General features: G+C 42.6%; 1 protein-coding gene across 4 annotated transcripts in view; it reads right to left on the reverse strand.

The window, feature by feature from the left end:
• Positions 1–19958, reverse strand: part of CDC14A (cell division cycle 14A) — a 181231-nt gene that overhangs the window by 88236 nt on the left and 73037 nt on the right. For all 4 annotated transcript variants that reach the window (XM_045292117.1, XM_004699231.2, XM_004699230.3 and 1 more), the window contains one exon: positions 18781–18860. In XM_045292117.1, the coding sequence (XP_045148052.1) occupies positions 18781–18860 (80 nt within the window). The remainder of the gene's footprint in view (positions 1–18780; positions 18861–19958) is intronic.

A 19958-nucleotide genomic window follows, 5' to 3' on the forward strand; every position in this document is an offset into this window, starting at 1 on the left:
TTAAATTTTTAAATCATTTCCTTCTGTTCTCTTCTCCAAGGAATATTAAAAGCAGGGATAAAGTAGGTTTTTGTTTTGTTGCCCCCCTCCTTTGTCAAGTGCTATTAAACACAGTTTTACTTTAACTCACTTTTAAGAAAGGCTGGAGAGATTTAGGATGTAAATCATTGTACTAACGCACTTGAGTGGATGTTTCAGAAGGTTTTAAACACCCTCAGTTTTTTCTTCAGTTACAGTTCCCAATTGCTTACTGTAACTCTGGGTTTGCTCACTCATTCCCTCCCGTTTATTGTCACATATTGATTGAGTTGAATAAGAGGACACATTGTATTTTTCCACCTGCCTCGTAAAAAAAAAAACACTGTGAAATCCCATACACTTCAATGAGGGGGGAAAGTTTGCAAACTCCGTGCTACTAGGAAAACTACAGCTTTTATCCTTATCTGCCATGATAGTTTTACCATGTATTGCATTACCCTGTTAAACAGGTAAACACAAGGACACTCTTCATTCAGGAGCTAAGGTAATATCCAAACACCCAAGGTTTCTAATCATTCATCTACTGAAGAATAAATCAGGCGTCTCTAAGCCCTAATACAGAAGATTAATGGTAAAGTCAATAGCTGGATTAAGACTCTGTAGTTAGCTCTGGCTCCTGCTTGACCATCGACACTCCCTCCCTGTTGGCAAGGCTACCATTCTACATGTGACTTCTCAACTGAAACATCCAAGTATTATGAAGCGATTGTGGGATATAAAAAACTTTTCCCCAGCTTGTCTCCCCCAAATATATGTCAGACCTAGAACACTGCTTGCAACTAATGGTGATTGTCAAGTTATCTCCCTGAAGGCACCAGCCATCCAGAGCAAGCAAACCTTATTGTCTGGCCCACGTTAGGTGGGGCTCACTCCCTACTGTTAAGGACAGAGAATTGCTTCCCCTGAAAGCTTAGAATAAATCATGTCTCCAGCTCAAGAACAGTCAAGGTCAGGCCTCCGCCAAGAATCTAAGATCTGCCCATCTTGTCACATGTGTATCCCTAATCCTTTCTCTTCCTATTGCATGTACACCCCTAGATTGTCCTCCCTCCCACTGCTGTATTGCCTGTGGTACAACCCCTTCCTATGGTGTATGTGGTTGCCTTAATTAGGGGGCTTGCATGCCCCCAAAAGATATATAAGCCTTGGTTAGAAACAAATGGCTCTCTCCTCAGGACTACCTTCCTTCCCCTCTCCCTTTCCCTTTCCCGCTCTCTCCTGCTCTCTCCTCCTCACACATCCCCATGTGGACCATCAAGAAGGGCTGAGGTGAGCATGCTACTATGAAATGTGTCTGACTCCTTTATTTTACTCTCTCTTCTATCTCTCCTATTTTCTATGAATTTACTATAATCTTATATATATCATAACCATACAATTGTGCCTACTGAACCCGTGATAGTATGAGAGGCTGGTCTCCCCCCACACGCGATTATAAAAATCCACCTAACTATGACTGTATAGAATTATATCAAATAAATATTTGATCAAAAACTAAATGAACAAATGAATGGGTAGAAGGAGCATATGGGAGGTTTTGCTTTCATTTCATGTTTTTTGCTTTTATGTTACAGAGAAGTAACAGAAGACTAAATTTAGGAAAACCAGAATCCACAATTAAGTACTAAGAAAAAGGGCTGACTCACTGGTGGGAGTATTTATACCACAGAAATCAGCAAGTGCTTTTTACATGGAAGGCCAGTTTACAAACACACCACTGCTTGTAATTAGGAATCTATCATTTAGAATGAAGCTAGTGGTAAATATTGATAATGAAGACATGAAACAAGGGGTAAAGAATATATAAAACTGTGAAACACATTTCTAGAATTAAAATAATTGAAAACAGGCACAGTTTTTTCCATGTCAATGGGAAATGGATAAAAAATTTGACACAAATGTCCAACATATACTCTAGATTCCAGCCTCTAAACAAATCTATGATATATATTTACCAGCTACAGGAAAAAGAACAAGCTGAATGCTTGTATGATTTAGGCCTAAAATCTGAAACTGTATTTGATGAGAATTATGGGGAGAAGAAAGATATGCCAACTCTTTACAAAGCAAAACCACGAGCATCATGGGATTGAGCAAAGTGAGCAGGCCTGGCGCTTAACAGATCACAGAATCTCGTCCTTCTCAGAGTTAACGTAGGCTGCACTGATCACCTCGCTCATCCAAAGCAGCAGAAATGGGTACAACATGAATTCTTTGCTATCTTGTTTTTAGAAGGCAGAAGGCAGGCAGACACACCAAACGTATGGTAAAGTCTTCAGTAAAGAGCCACTCACTGGCATCGAGCTGACGCCTAGCCATGTGGACCCTACAGGACAGGACAGAACTGCGCCCGTCCATTTCTGAGACTGAGCCGCTCAAGGGGAATAGAAAGCCCCGTCCGTCTCCATCCTGCGGAGGGGCTGGTGGTTTCCAACTATGGATCACAGCACAACGCATAAGGAACTACTACTACCACTCCCAGGGAGTTTGTTTTAAACTGTAGAGGAAGGACACTCAATCAAGTGGCTGCACTGTGCTGGCTGGAGCTAAGCTAGTCTTGGGAATGTGGTCCTTATGGAACAGAGACCTCAGGCCAAGGTGTGGGTCTCCCAGGATTCACCAGATCCCATCCAGGCCTGTGAGCAGTCACCATGGGGAGCTGCACCCTTGTACCAACCAGATCCACCTAACCAATGGGCTATGGTATGGAACAAGGGCACTCAGAAGCCATTCGAAATCACCTGCTACAAAAACAAGACCTTTGGTGGAGCAGCATGGGAAAAGGTCCTGATAAAAGTTCTGCAAATCCCATTCCCACCAGAAGACCACGGCCATGGCGTCATTCTAACTAACAGGGACCCTTTGGGCAGAGCAAAGCTCCCTAAACAGCCTCATCTTTCTCCTGCATATGCATATGCTGGTGGTCCCAACTCTGTCTATGAAATCCTGGAACAGGAGGCAAACACTGCTGCCCATACCTCAGAGCCAGGAAGGGCATTCACGATTCAGTCCAAACCAACAAGAGTACAAATACAGGGGGCTCTGGACGTGAGGAAGCCGTTAAAGGAGAAAATGCTCAAATTCCAGTGAGTAAAAAAAAGGGGAAAGAAAAACTCAAGCCATTGACCAAAGTCATAGGGAATGAAATTGTGTGTCTCATTGACCAGACTCTTTTGGAGAAATTGATGCGCTGATTTTAAGGTGACAAAGGACAAAAGTTATTTGGAAGTGTCAGCTGGAGAAGCTTAGACGGAGATCAGATCAGGGAATGACCGTTGCCGGTTCTCTTCCGTTCTAAAAGAAGAGCCCTGGTGGGTGGTGTAGCAGCTGCTAACCCACAAGGTCAGCAGTTTGAAACCGAGAGACGAGGCTTTCTACTCCTGGAAAGTGTAACCATCTAGGAACCTGCAGGGGGCAGGTCTACCCAGTCTTATAGGGCGTCACTATAAGGCAGCATCAACATGATGAGTGAGCTTGGGGCTTTGTTGTTGTTTTCGGTTCTACAATGCTCAAGTGTTTCCTGAGCCAACCAGAACCAAACCAATGGCCATCAAGCTGTTGCAAGTCACGGGGTTCCTGGGACTGTAAGTTTTTACAAGGGCAGAGAAGCCCCATCTTCCTGCGTGCAGAGCGCCTGATGGGCTCGAAGCACCAACCTTCACCTTAGCAGCTCACCGCCAACAGTACCGCTGATTTCTGTGGCCTGGCAGATACTTGCTCAGACTATTTGATGCGTTCCATTTTTGTGTTAGAGTGTGCACAAGAAGATTCTCCTACGTAAGTAGAATAATGTGGGGCTGTTTGTTGTGATTCTAAATTAGGGCTGTGGGCAAAAATGAAAAGCCCTGGGAACGAAATCCAGACTGCCATCCTGCTATCATGTGCTTCGGTAGCTTCCCACAATGAGAGTCGCCTGAGGCCACTCTTGTGGGTACAAAGGAAAAGGCAATGTAGTAATGTACGAGTATGTAAATCCTATGTGACAGAAAAGGAAACAGCTGCTGACAGTGAAAACAGACCATGTCGTATGCCTACTGAACGAGTAGGCGTGAGTAGATGGAGGAAACGGAATCATGTGAGGAAGCTTGAATGAGGACTACCTGCTTGTCTGAAATGTAGGTGCATGGTGGCTGTGCGGGCCTTAAACAATTGTCAGTGAATGTGCTGCCGTAGCCTGGGTTATTCTTGATAAAATTAAAGTCATCTACTGTAATTCTTAAAGTGTAAAATATGTATTAAACATAGCTGAAATTTTATGCAATCCATTAAAGCCATTCTTATTTTCATTTGAAAAACAAAAGAATTCTAAATCATGACACATATCACTGCTCAGCCTTTGGGCTAAGATCAAGTGTAAATCGTGGCATAAAAGGTGGGTCCCATAAAGTCAACAGAAGAGACCAAATCTAAAACCAGCCATAGCAGGGACCAGAAGGGCAGATCCTGAGCCTATTAGCAACATTAGAGCCTCACCCACTTAAGTCATATTCATTTTGGTTTAAAAATAAAATAATTTATCTAGCGGGGGCAGGAGGAAGCAATGCATATAATAGGCATTCAACGAAACAAACTGGCTTTTGGAAATGTACTATAAAAAATACTCTGAACTACGGAAAATATGGGATTCATCTGGGACCATGAAATAGAGACTAGAAAAGACCCAATTTTGACAGCACAAATCATTAAACCACTGTCTTGTTCCATCCAGAATAGATGTAACTCCCCTCTCTAAGAGTACTTAGTGGGCCACAGAAATGCTGAGAGTTATTTCTGTTCTGAGATCCTCTCTAATAAAACTCTCTGCCGCTGAGCTAGTCCCATCTCACAGCGACTCCATCAGACAGGATAGAACTGTCCCAGAGGATCTCGAAAACAATCATCGTTTTGCAAACAGAACTGCCGTGTCCTTCTCCTGGGGAGCCGACTGGTGGGTTCAAACGTTCAGTTAGCAGCCGGGCACTGATCTAGTGTGCCAGCAGGGCTCCTTCGGATGGAGTATACTCCTCAACTAAACTCGCTGCCATTGAATCCATTCTGACTCGTAGGGTTTCCAAGACTGTACATCTTTAAAGGAGCAGGCAGCTTCATCCTTCTCTCAGGGAGCGGCTGGCGGGCGTGAACTGCTGTCCTTGTGCTTAGCAACTCAACATTTAACCCACTATGCCTCCGGTGTGCCTTCAGACGTTGTCTCGTGGTGCGTGTTTACCACCTTAACAAGAACGATCTGGAGTCTAACTTTTCACGTTGGTTCAGGTTACTCCGTGTGCCCCAGTTGCTGAGCATGACTTTGAACATAAATAAAAGACTCCTACTGTTGGATAAACGGAGTCCCTGGAAAGTACACATCTTTCATACACTGGACTGCTAAACAAAAAGTGGGAGGTTCAAGTCCACTCCATGTTGCCTCAAAAAGTCCTGACGATCCAGTTCTGAAAGATTAGTCACTGAAACCCCTACTGAGCACAGTTCGACTCTGACACAAATAAGCCACAATGAGTCACGATCTACTCAAAGGCAACTGTTTTGTTTTGTTGACTAACCTACCTATTTCCAACACCTGAAAGACTAGAGTATCCTCGCCATTCAAAATTAATGCCACGTTCTTTTCCAGCATACCAAGCTTTAAAGGAAAAGGTCATTATGCTCACAGAACAGAGCTGATCCAAAAAACACACGCAGGCCAGGCAGGAATGACGACAAAAGCTTGAGAATGAAAGGAAATAATCTATAGAAGTCTTAAGAAAGCACAAGAGGAATTTTGTTACTATTATTTCGGATACTTGAGAGAAAATCATAGTAAATACCCATTTGCAGAAATAGGAAACAAGATCCATACCTCAACACATGTACAAATACTAACTCGAAATGCACCAGAGACTTAGATATAAAACCTAAAAGCATAGATGTCATTGAAGAAAACAGGAACAACCTAAGAGCCCTTGTTTATGGCACAGACTGTCAAATCCAACTAAACATGTATAAATAACTGAATATAAATTAGACCAGGGGTGCTCAATACGTCAGTCGCAATCTACTAGTCGATCGAACATGTAGTGTGGGTAGATCACATGGCCTTAAAAAAATAGACGTAAGCCTAGCATCAATCCCGCCACTGAACTGATGCACAGCGCAGCCAATCAGATGCCATCTGAGGCGTCACACGCATGTGCAGACAACTGCGCTACGTGCAGCAAAACTGACAAGCTAAGTTATCGCCAAATTTCAGACCTTGGTTTTTTTCTCTTACACATATAAAAGGGTATTACAATGAGTGGGGAGCTGGATCAAGTAAGACAACAAAAACGTATCACTTTCATACAGAATGGAGATTTTGACACTACAAGCCGACATTCAGCTGAAGTCCAGAGCACATGAACAGTTCTGGAACTTACAGAGGGAAAGCACCCAAACATGAGAACATGTGCTACCTCCTTGATGGCATTATTCGGCTCTACTTATTTATGTGAGTCAGCCTTTTCCCACCTAAAGATCATTAAGTCCAAGTGCCGTTCCACCATGACTGATGATCATGTGGAAGTGTGCTTGAGGCTGGCTGTCAGCAGCTACTGTCCGGACTATGCATCCCTGGCTCATTCCATTCAGTGCAAGTCATCTGAGTAAACTCAAGTAATGACAAAAAATGTACATAGTTAATTGTGTTGTGTTGTACAATATGGACTCATGCGGTTATACAAGGTACATAAAACATATATTGCACAATAAAGAATTCTCAATGCATTTATGAATAAATGTAATAAAAATATATGTTTTGCATTTTTGTAGTTGGTAGATCATTTTGGCTTATCATTTTATAAGTAGCTCGCATGCTGAAAAAGTGTGAGCACCCCTGAACTAGATAAATGGGACCTCCTAAAAATTAAATACTTTGGTTCATAAAAAGACTTCACCAAAAGAGTTTTTTAAAAGAACCTACAGGACCCAAAGCCCAGCTGTAGGCAACTGGACATCCCCTTACGGAAGGATCACGGGGAGGAGAGGAGCCAATCAGGGTGCAGTGTAGCAACGATGAAACATACAACTTTCCTCTAGTTCCTAAATGCTTCCTCCCCCCGCCCGCCCCCGCACACACACACTCTCATGATCCCAATTCTACCTTACAAATCTGGCTAGACAGAGGATGTACACAGGTACAGATAGGAACTGGAAACAGGGAATCCAGGATGGATGATTCCTTCAGGACCAGTGCTGAGAGTGGTGATACTGGGAGGGTAGAGGGAGGGTGGGTTGGAAAGGGGGGACCTATTACAAGAATCTACATATAACTTCCTCGGGGGGGTGGGGGGTGGACAACATAAAAGTGGGTGAAGGGTGACAAAATAATAATTTATAAATTATCAAGAGTTCATGAGGGAGGGGTAGCAGAGAGGGAAGGGGGGAAATGAGGAGCTGATGCCAGGGGCTTAAGTGAAGAGCAAATGTTTTGAGAATGATGAGGGCAATAAATGTACAAATGTACTGTACACAATTGATGTATGTATGGATTGTGATGAGTTGTTGTATGAGCCCCTAATAAAATGATTTTTAAAAATAAAATAAATAAAAGAACCTACAGACTGGGGGAAATTGTTGAATGATAAACTGTGACACACACGCACACACAGGAATACTACACAATGATAACGAATAATGCTGGCTCCGCAAAACACCTCACAACATGGATGAATCTTAAAGATCTGAATGAATTAAGTCAATCACAAAAGGACAAGTAACTGTTAAGAGCACAGACAATCCTGCAACAGCAATAACTATAGTGTCTGATTGACTACGTGGATAAATCTGTATGCTGAAGAAATGAAGGAAATCGCGAGCGATCACACCCACATGTGAAGTGGCTTGAAAAGGCTCCTGGAAAACCTTCATTAGCTTTCTGTTTCATTTCTTCCACATCTGTGAGCAGTCCCGTAGTACATATATAGTTATGGTGATGGATTATTTCTACACACAAATTTATAAATGCTGCATACATATTCATACACATGAGGGAGTTTCTAAAGTAAATGGAAAAACGAAATTAAGAGATAATGGAATCTTTCCACAAATACGTTGAGGGCCCTCCACATAGAATACACAGAGATCACGGTTCTAGAAACTACTTAGGCATGAGGACAGAGCTACTGGCCTTGAAGGGTAAGGAGCATCGTTTCAAGAGTATACCTACTAGGTCAATCAGCAGTACACAGATTATTAATGAAATGATCTGCATCCTAGTACAACCAGAGTGTCCTTAGAAGGGAGGATGGCAAGACTTCATCTCACCGTTTGGACATGTTTTCAGGAGAGTCCCTGAAAAAGGACGTCATGCTTGAGAGTAAAGGTCAGCAAAAGAGACCATCAGGAGATGGATGGACCCAGGAGCTACCACCATGGGCTCAAACAAGAATTGTGAGGACAGCACAGGGCCAGGCAGTCTTTCATTCTCTCGTCCCTAAGATCACCGAGTCGGCACCAACTGGCTGGCACCCGACAGCAACACAACAAAACGCTAGTCTGCTTAGTAGCGCCTGAGTCGTAAAAGCTTGCTAGTATCCATCTAAGAAGCAGCGACTGGTCTCTTCCCGCTCAGAGCAAAGGAGAATGTAGAAAACTGGTGGCTCAGTGCAGTAGTCAATCTTTGCCAAGGATGAAGCACAGCCTCTTCTTTTCAGACACCAGAGAAGTGGATGGTGCCAGCTACCAATGCCGACCATTCTGACAACGACCACAGTAGAAGGGCCTGATTAAAATAGGTCAATATGTGCAGCAAAATTCAAATAAAAAAGAATATAACCCGTCCAGACGTCTAAAAGAGATGGGAAGGATTCTTGAGACTGAGCCCTAAAACCACCTTCTAAGTAGAAACTGAAGACACTCCCAGAAGCCACCTAACAGCCAATGAGCAAACAGGCCTCTAAAATAAGCATTCACACCTTGGAATAATGTGCTCCGTAACATCAACTATATGAGACCAAGAGGACCACGCCTGCCCAGAACCAAAGCTGAAAAGGCAGGCAGAGCAGCAGGGAAGCTGGAGCAGTGGAAGTGAGCACACTGGGAGGGGAGAGAGCTGACGCACAACGAGGACTGCAGTCAGCCTCAGGAAATAACGTGTGTGTCAATTATGGGTTCGAAAATGAGTTTGCTGTGTAAAAATTCACTCACAGCACAATAAAATGTTCAACAAAGAGAGGGGGGGGAAGGGGAGTGGGGGGAGACACAGAATAAGGAGCTCTCTCTCCATAGTAAATAAGCTGATGAAAATCAATACACCATTATTTAAACTAACAAATACTGGTTCAACAATTCATGTAAAGAGAGATATTTTAGTACTGTTAACTACCCACATGTTTACTTCGCTTTAGAAGAAAGAAGGTAGCCTGGTGCCAAGTTCTAAGTGGTTGACCCCCTTAAGCCTTTGTTTAGAGACCTACAAGTTCTGGCATGCCCGGAAGATCACAAATAATTGCTTTTGAAATTTCTCATTAAGTAAAAGTCAGCACATTAAGACATAGCTCAGCAACAAGGCTCATCCTCAAAACACAACAAACACCTCCCTGAACACCAACAAAAGATTCATTTTAATGATAAATGACATTAAAGGGTTGCCAACAAGAGGTTTGTACACGCTGCCAGGGAAGGTTTTCCTGGCCTCACAGTTACTCTAAAGAAAACTTGCACATTCTTGCTCACATTAAATAAAAAACCACGATATGATGATTTGTCCATTCTCTTAGCAAGCAGCACAAAAACAGTTCCAAGAAAGTCCATCTGAGGGTTTAGGACACTAGTTCTCCTGGATGTTAACAGAAATGGGGGGGAGGGGTTTATTTCCAATGAAGTGCTCAGGAAAATTCATGATTAAGCAAAGTAAAAATAAATGAATAAATATGATTCAGAACTAGGAATATTCAGCATGAGGATGCAACTGCAAAGCTCCAGGGAGAATATGAACCACAGCACTGGATTGTGTTGGTTCACGGTACATCGTACAGAGCAGTGGTTCTCAATTTAGGCCACAATTCTGACTCATGCAAAAGGTTTTTTTAAAATCCTGATGTCCAAGCTTCACCCCTGACCAATTAACGGGTGTACATCCGAGGAATTAACAGTTGTTGAGTTTTTCCTAACTTCTCATGTGTGCGATCAAGTTTGAGAGCCAATATAATGTTAGGAAACACTGACTTTTAAGTTCTAACCTTTCTCCAAGCCACAAAATAGTTCCTATCCACGAAAAAGACCCACACAAAAGTAACAACAACACACCAATCCTACTCACTATACACAGGACATTCAATGTTCAACCAGCTTTATTTCATTGCATGTTAACTCTACCACCTACCTTCCACCCCACCTCAACACCTAGTTATTATTTTTAATGCCATGTTTTATAGATATATCTTCAAATCGGATTTCTGAAGATTATTCATCATCTGCCAAGTTGGATTCTCTGTTTAACTTCCTATGTCATAGAAAAATTGGTTTTTACTAGATTCGTGAGTCACCGCCAAATCCTTTGTGTAAAAATGGTGTGGCAGTGGCACCTGGCCTCTGACTTCAGCAGGGGGTGGAAAGCTCAGTAGCAGCCTAAGGCCAATTTATATAAGGCGGAGAACACAATGCCCCGACCTGCAACTTTCTGAACCGATTCTAACACCAATGGTCAGTCCGGGGCACTCTACTTCTCTGCTGGGACCTATAATTCATTGCAATCCATTGCAATGGCTACATAGAACTCACAGACAACAGTCATAATCACGGGGTTTGTGAGGAGAGCTAACGGGTTAAAATTAGGATCAGAAATGCTTAGGACACAGTTCTCCCGTCTGTATCACCTCTTCTCAGGTGTTCTCGCAGACCGCTCAGCCATGCAACCCTCTGCCCTCAGGTGCCTGAGCTCGAGGCCAAAGACACTGAGCTTTCTCCCTTGTGCTCTTGCTTCTGCTCCCTCTGTCGCTGTCTCTGCTCTACCACTTCTCTGGTGTCACAGCTCCAGGTCCTCGATGGAAGAGGTTCCAGCATCCAAGGAACACACTGTTCCTGGCTCTTCTTCCTTGACGGCAGTGAGAACCCCCTGTCCTGCTTCGGACGTGGCAAACTCTGGACCTAGTGGGACAGCAAAACTGGCCAGTCCACACATTCTGAGCTCCACATGCCCAACATCAGTGCCGTGTAACTTATTCACATTATTTGCACGGATCCAGTCCCCTTGGTGGGGCACAAACACCTCCTGTTGGCATATTCCCAAAAAGTCATTTGGTGGAAATTACTATGACTGGCTAGAAGAGCCAAATCAGGTAACCCACTGCACGACATCAAAGTACTTGCCAGTGTGATACATCTCAATAAAGAAGGTATAAAATGAGCCAAAAGCCCAAAGATAACCAAAAAAAGAGCTGCATTGCTTACCATCTTGATGTTTCTGGGACTAAGCTTTGTGTTCTCACAAACATTGTTTTTTAATGACCAAGAAGGTAGACTGAAAATCACTATCATTGACTACCATAAAAACAACCTGGGATCCCATTAAAAGACAGCAAGCTGTCAATTAATAAATATTGCTCAAAGGTATACCAAAATTGAGAGAGACCCAAAATAGAGCTTGCCAATTAAGACTCTAGTCACTCTGGTTCCTGAACTGAAAAGCCGCTTGGGTTCCTTTGAAGGCCAACCGCCAAGCCAACACTGAAGTTGGAGAAGTCAAAGTAAAGAACTTACACACATGGAATTATCATTTTCCCCTGGTTTTCAACTCAAAGCACTAATGATAAACACTCACTGGCTCTATTTACTTAGCAATAGGTAAAAAGTACCATTTCAGCACAGTTGGTTTACAGGAGTGGTGAATATTTAATGAGGCTCTTCTAGCCAAATGTTCTAACTCCTGCCAAACTACCTTTCCTGCATGGGTCTGGTAAGGAGGAGGGAGAAACTCCTGAGAGAGTTCCCTGCAGTTCCACCCGGCTCAGGACAAAATGAGTCCTCTGAGAGGCAGGCAGATCTCACAACCAGCAGGAGCCAGGAGTGTATCCTCTCTCTGAGGCAGAGATCCCTGTGTAGTGAACCTCCTGGATCCAGAGGACGGCTACAGCATCAGGGAGAAGCAGCAGAACCAGGAGTCCAAGCATGGAACAGAGTGGAGGACTTCCCAGCCCAAGGAGCAAGTAAAACTGGGTGCTTTGGGGCAGGGTGACTCTGGGGACTTAATTGGGGAGTTGGGCTTGCTGACCCATGGAAGAGGAGTCTTTGGGCACTTATTCAAGGAGCTAGAACTGCTGACCCACAGAGCTTAACCTGGATGCCTTTGGGTTGAGGCTTACAGCACAGTAGTTTGCTCCTATTAACAGCCCTGAGAGAAACCTGTAACATGTCTTAAGCATTTCTCACTTGCATAACCTGTTAACTTCCTTATTGAACCCTTTAATCATGAATGTTGTTAAGTTCTCTGTAGCCAAGGCAATAGACATTCAAACCTAGAGATAAAATAAGAGACTAGTAGTAAACATAACACAAGATAACCAACTCAACAGAATAGCGTGTAAGACTGACTGGCACAACTTCACAGTGATGTCACAACACTGCCTGAATGTTATCCCAGGCCCTGAAATACAACCTTCTCTAAAGTCAACTATTCTTACATGACCTCAATAATGAGATGCCCTGAGTGGTGGACTCAGCTGCTAGCCACGTGCTGGCAGGGTAGGACTAGCCAGGGCACCATGGAAGAGAGGCCTAGAGAGCTACTTCCCCAAAACGGGACACAGAAAAACACCCTGGGAACCCAGTTCTACTCTGACACACACGGGGTCACCAACAATCAGAACTGACTCAACCACAACTACTAACTTCAATGACAGGAAGTAAAGCTAATTTTAAAATGATTTTCTTTCCCCTTAACTTGCTTCCTCATTGGTAAATTCTTTTAACTAGATCAATAGAAGATTAGGCTTTAAAATTTTCTTTACATCCAAATATACAAGCTCATTCAGATAGTCCTTAGGTTATAGTAATGCACCTACACTACAATCATATAACATTCTACCTAAGTCACCATTATAAAATAGATGCCATGCAAATACAAAATTATAGTACCTAAAACCAGCACCTGGATTTTGATTCTCCAGTTTTCATCTTAAAATCAAAGGCATTCTATTCACACACAGTCACTTGGTAGAAATCACACAAAAACTGGCTAGAAGAGACATAGTGGGTAATTCAGTGCACCGTGCCAGTATTTTCTCCAATCCATAGCTCCAGGGTTAAACCTCCTTCAGCATTCTTATGTCTCACACCAGTCTCTTAACTCTAATGAAGCACTATAATTGTTTTACGGTCCAAAGCCACTCAACAATGATTTTGGGGCTTTCTTTAATTTATAAATTTACAAATGATACAGGGAGTGACAGGTACCAGATTGCCCTATCATCTTTAGATCCACGGAACTTTAATAGTAACCAGCACAGAGACCAAGAAATAAATTAATGGGCTTTTTCTCTGGAGATGCAAATAGGAAAAGAATGCAATCCTGTCCTCAAGAGGCTTAGAGTGTGGTAAAGTGTCATGCAAACAAACAATTAGAACACAAGACTTTCGGCTTTAACTACGTTTGCAGTATGAGCAAAGTGTAATGAACAAAATATAATAGAAAAATACAGGCAAAAGGGCCTGCCAGACCTCTTGGGGGGGGGGGGCATCTATATAGAAGTGCCTATTCATGGCCCGTAATCATAACCCTAATCTAAGAATCTGGAGTTCTGCTGGTGTGGTTGTTACACATTGGGCTGCAAACCAAAAGGTCAGCAGTTCGAAACCACTTCTTGGGATGTGCTTCTAAGCACTTCTTAGTTGTAGAAACAACCCACCTCCCTCCATCCCCCACCCTCAAGGCAGTTCTACCCTGTCCTACAGGGACACTAAGTCAGCATCAACTCCCTGGCAGGGAGTTTAGATTTAGTGAATCGAAGATTAATTCGTTCTTATGATATGTAGTTCACATGGTCCATTAGTACAATTGGACTAGTTATTTCCATGTGTGTTCCAATTTTCATTCAGATTTCTTTCCTATGAGAATGAATCTTAATAAAATGTCACTGGCCTTGTCAGCTGTGTAACAGGCCAAAAAAAAAAAAACAGTATTGGGAAAAGATCACTGAAGTTGCCCAAATTCTCTGGTCAAATTCTAAAGAACTAGATTCTTTACTTAACTGTAAAGACAACTGGTATCTTATGCGTCAAATGCATGGTTTAGAAATGTACTTTAGTAATAGCACATCTCTTGGGTGTTGTGAGTTATCAGAGGAAAAAAAATAAAGTTACATTCAATGGCAAACTTTTAACAGGAAATTGGTGCCTAAACCAAAACCTCAAGTTCATGTTCACTTTATTTTTCATCCGAGTGCCTTTAAGTAAACGGAGTCCCTTGGTAGTAGTTGGCTATAAGCTGGGCTGCTAACCAAAATGGAGAGATGGGGCTTTCTATGCCCGCGGAGTCACGGTCTCAGAAACCCACAGGGGCAGCACTACCTGTGCGATGGGGTAGACCTGGCTCAGAATTGACTCCATGTCCGCGAGTTTGGTTTGGGGCTTGGGTGGTGCAAGTCCCTGGATTGTTAACAAAACTTTGTACCCTCAGGGCACTTTGGAAAGAAGACCTGAAGATCGACTTTCCCCAAAACTGGTTATTGAAAACCCTACACTGCACCAACTGGAAGGCTTCATAGGGGCCTTGGGGGCCAGCGAGCTTATGTTAATAAGAGCGAACCAACTCGGACAGGGAGGGTGGGAATGGACGCACAGCTGGCGAGCATCAGCAGTGTCCCTCGATCAAAGCGGAGAAACCATGAGAAGGACAGTGTGCTATGAGATTCTACAACCCTGACCCGAGGGGTCACACGAGTAGGAGTCCATTCAACGACAGATGGTTGCTTTTTATATAAACAGGTTACAACCCCGTTTTTTATCTAACAACAATGCTATCATTTTCAGAGTACCGGTTCAGTTCCTTCTAAAGTATACTGAGATTATATGAATAAAAGAAATTGCAATTAAAACATTAGGAAACCACCTAAATGCCTATCTGTTAAGGGACTGGCTCAACGCCTTCTTATTCATTCTATGGATATAAAACAATATCAACAATATAGTACATCTATAAAAGATGTACTGATCTGGAAAGATACCCAAGACAGGGTAAGTGAAAAGTGGCAGGTAGCCCATGCAGTATGCCAGATGTCATGATCTAAATGGGGAAAATGAGAGTGCCAGGTTTTTGATTGCTGGCACGCGTACACAGAAACTATAGACAGATATGGAATGAACTGCAAACAAGTTATCCTGAAAACACTAGGCAGCGAAGGAAAAAGAGTGGGAGGTATAATTTTCATGATAAACTTTCTCATATAGCTCTGGAGTTCTGAGTATGTTGTCAGGAGGGGCCAGTCCCTGGAAAAGAGTATCAAGTTTTGAGTAGAGGTTCCGTTTTTTGTTTTTGTTTTTAAAAAAAGACTCTAAATAAATAAATAAATATAAAGGCAGACTCTCCCACGAGAACTGACAGGGTGCCTGCAGCGGTGATTCTGAGAGTGAGGCAAGACCCAACACTGCCTGAGTCCGTTGAACTGAAGCAAAACCACCTCGATGGCATGTGACAACAACAAATAAAATATTCAAAGAAAAACAATTTGGAAAAACTGCCTAACATTAAAATTTGGCGGATTATGTAACATCTAGCTCAGGTGATTTTTTTTTTTTCTTTTTTTGCTACCAGCAAATGTAAGATCCATGCCACGGCTGCAGTGAAGTCAGAGGGTACAACCTGAGCAAGTGTGCAGGAAACACCTGGGATTTACTACACATTTGATTTTGAATTACTTTTTATCATAGCTTGTTCCAAAACCTTTTACCGTTGCCAAATTGTTCACGGGCCCCACATTCAGTTACTTGATGCCTCCACAGTTTAAGAAGCTGTAGTTTAAGTTTAAGGGCCTATCCCACAGTCAACAGGCTGTGTTCTGATTGGTGGTACTGAGCTTCCTCATCCGATCTCTCCAGAGATGTAGTTGATTCAATTCATGTGTGTTATATCCTGTAAGAGCCACATGCATGGTCACTGTGTTATTGGGAAAGGGTATTTGTAATGAATAAATTGCTAGACTTCCAAAATTTTATCATGTAGACTCCAGTCTCCTTTTTTTGTTTTTGTTTTGTTTTGTTTTTGTTGTTTTTTGTTGTTTTTCCAGTCTCCTTTTTATCGCTAAGTATTGACCCTTTTTTTTTCCAATTTCTGCATTCCAATCACCGATAATTATCAATGCATCTTAATTAGATCAATTTCAGACTTCAGAAGTTGGTGAAAATCTTCAGGCATTAGCGGTTGGTGCATGTATTTGAAAGGTATAATGAGGTCATTTTACAGATAAGAAAATTATGCTCAGAAAGGATAAATAACATGCCCAAAGTTACACAGAAGCAGCAAAATATGGCTTAACCATATCTTAGCTAAAAGTTTAGGTAGAGAGATTAATATCATTACTTTCCATAAAAAGAAAATTACATTTTCCAACATGTTTTCAAGTGATAGGAGCCACTAGAACTGGGGTTGGAAGGAGCTTTGATCTTGGTAGGTTAGTAGTGTGGAGAAGTGAAATGACTGAAATATGGCTCCTCTCTCCATCCTTTGTAACTCCTGACATTTGCCTGGCCGGCCCATGCAAACAAGGTTTGTGAAGCACTAATAGAAGGGACTGATCGGTTTGCCATTCCTCTGAGTATAAGAGAGCCGTTTCAGAAGCAGAAACAGAAATATTGCCATGACCACCAAGAAAGATGAACCACCAGTGGAGCACGTATGAGATCCCTGCCTAAAGGGGTCATGGCACTATGCGACAGGACAGGAGTCTTGCTGAAACAGGCGCTGCACTGCTGGGGCCATGCATCTGTGAGGCAATTGACAGGAGGGCTTCCTGACTCACAGAGGCAGAGGCCAAGGGACCACAAGACTGAGAAACACTGCTGGTTGGTGTCGGAATAGGGCAATAGAAGAATGGAGATGGGAGGTATGTCTGAACTCAGCCCGATGGCAGTCAGCCTTGGGCTGGTGTCAGGTAAAGCCAGAGATCAGCACTGGCCTCACACCATTTTCTCAAGTAGGTTAAAGTATTCAGTGGTTCAAACTCACCAGCTGCTCGATGAGAGAGAGATGAGGCTGTTTGCTCCCATAGAGATTTACAGTGTCATAAACCCTAAGGAGCAGTCCTACCCTGACATACGGGGTTCCTGTGAGTTGCGCTTTGAAGGGTACACTCTAGATTGCTTCAGGAAATGTTTCCCTTGCTGCCCCATTCCCAGTACCTTACCCCTTGATTGTACTAAGATTAATTAAGCACACACCAAGTGGTGCTTCCCCGCTATTCTTCCTCCCTACTCTAACACTCACCTAAGTCCTGATATTCTGTCTCTGATGTCCTTCCGAAGTCTCAGGAAAGGGGGCTGAAATAAAACCCTTGGCCCATATCTTATGGAGCTTTGTTTTAATTGATTCATTCAAATATCTACTAAAAATAAATTAAAGTGTCAGGTAGTAGGGATAATACAGTTAACAAGGCACAAGGCCATCCCTATTCCCAAGGATAATCCAGAGGACCCAGAATCTTAGTACCATGACAAAAGGCCCACCTCTTCCAACTCTTCATCATGGCTGAAAATGTCATGATTTGTGTATTTTTAAATACATGTCTATTAAAATTTAACTGTAAATTTAATGATTCCAGATCCCAAAGACAAAATCGGCTACACAAAGACACTGATAATAACTGGCAATACCAACCTTTAAAAAACTCAGGAAGGGGAGAGGGTATTCAACTTATATCAGCATGGATTTACACAGCCAGTAATCGAAACAGAATCCTGTCCTTAGGAACTACTTGTACTTTGCTTTTCTCCAACTACAGGGGGGTTGTGTGTGTGTGTGTGTGTGTGTGTGTGTGTGTGTGTGTGTAATTTCCCATGTCTATAGCAGCCCGAGGGTGTCCTTGCCTATGAATTTCCTGGTCCTGTCCTTTTTCTCTATTGTTTAGTTTTTCATGTCTGTGCATTGATTGTCATCTCTAGTGAAATGCCATGAAAATATTCTTTTCTTTCACGTATGACAGATCTGTATCTTACATTTAAGTAAAATTTGTTAAACGTTTTACTTTTGTCATTAGGTTTTTTACGATTAGTGGCATAAGCAAATACAAAGGAATGTTGCTATATGTTCTCCACCGCTACTAAAACATGTTCAAATTTAACTCAAATTTGTTAAGATCTTCTTCACGTACAAAGCAGCCTCTTCCAACACTAGAATAAAAGATGGCTTTCCCAAACGCCAGATCTTTTTTGCTGAACTGTATGCTTAAGATCTGAGCTAGACAGAACGCCTGGGAAATACTCAGAGGGTCTCATGGCAGTAGCCCCAGCCTGACATTAGTGTTCATGTAAAGAATGGTGTACAATACAGAACTCTAACAAATCTCAACATGGTTAGCTCATAAAATTCTTTATGCTTCAATTAAACTGAGGAGCCCAGGTAACAAACATCTAATTCTATATAGGAAAAAGCTATGTTATCCTAGGTTAAACTAGTATCTTATTTCATTCCAAGTAACATCATGGTGATAGTCTTAAAACAATTAAAAGAGCACAATCATCCAACAGTAGAACAGCGAGGTCTCTGCTAAAGTGTCCCAGCCTCACAAGCACTTATTATACCTGAAGGGAAGGTAGGGGGGGTTTGACCCAGAGAGGAGTAGTCTGTAGGCTTCTTCGGGAGTCTTCTTTAGATAGATTACCTACGAGAGATAAATGGCAAAATTTAGACGACCACCACAAAATGACACTCACTCACTCACTTCACTACTCTCTTAATTTACACATCAGGTCTTCTGCTTTCTGTGAGAATTTTTACAGCAGTGACGCAGACTGGCATTTAGTTTCCTTTTCAGTTTGAAGCTGAATAGCAGCCTTTGGTTTAAAGACGGGGTAAGGGCTCCAAACAGAAGACAGTCATAAAAAGGCCGGCCAGAGGCTGGTGACAAGGATGCCCTGACCAGACACAATCACAGGGAGAAGAGAGCGGCCTAACTCGACCTCTGTTGTGATACCAGGTGATCACCAAGGCCCAAAGCAGGCCTCCTGGTCCCTCGTGAAAGATCTGCAGTGAAGTACTTCAGTGCCTCGTGAAATCTGAGCACATGTATATCCTATGAGCACAAGTCCCCCTGGGAGGCCTTTTGTGCTGCTCCCTCGAAGCTCAATAAAATCACGACGAAACAGGGGACGATGAGTACAGATACGAAAGAGCTGGAACCCAGCTTGGCGTGGCTCTTGATATCACAGATACATAATCCCTCTGGTCCAGCAGGACAATGAACTAACCCGAACCTTAAGCTCTTCAAACAAGTACAAAATTTCTATTTAACCAACAAATAATTGGGGCCATAGAGTATATGCCAGACACTGTATTAGGTACTTAATGAAATTTATAGTCTAGTAAGGCAAAGACAGTAATTAATGGAAACAAATACAAGGGTAAGTCAAAAAAGTACTGTCAGAAAATCAGAGAAACCTTTATTAAACACAAATCTCAACATGTGAAGCTACTGGCTTTTGATACACTTCCGTCTAGGTCAATACACTTCTGAAGGCTGTTTCCATAGCTCTAGTCTTTCCCCATAGAATCCTGCACACTTTCATTTCTACCACGTCAAAACACCAATTTTAACAGCCTCCAGGGACTAAAATGGTGTTCCTTTGAAAGGTTCTTTGAGTTTGGGGAACAAGAAGTCGGCACAAGTAAGATCAGACTGTAGGGTGCATGGGGTAAAGCGGCCATCTAGCTCAGAAGCAACAAAGCCCACATGGAACAACATATCAGCCTGTGTGATCAC

This window comes from Echinops telfairi, unplaced genomic scaffold, assembly GCF_000313985.2.
Source record: "Echinops telfairi isolate 266 unplaced genomic scaffold, ASM31398v2 ScPeMD7_443;HRSCAF=831, whole genome shotgun sequence".
Classification (NCBI taxonomy): Eukaryota; Metazoa; Chordata; class Mammalia; order Afrosoricida; family Tenrecidae; genus Echinops; species Echinops telfairi.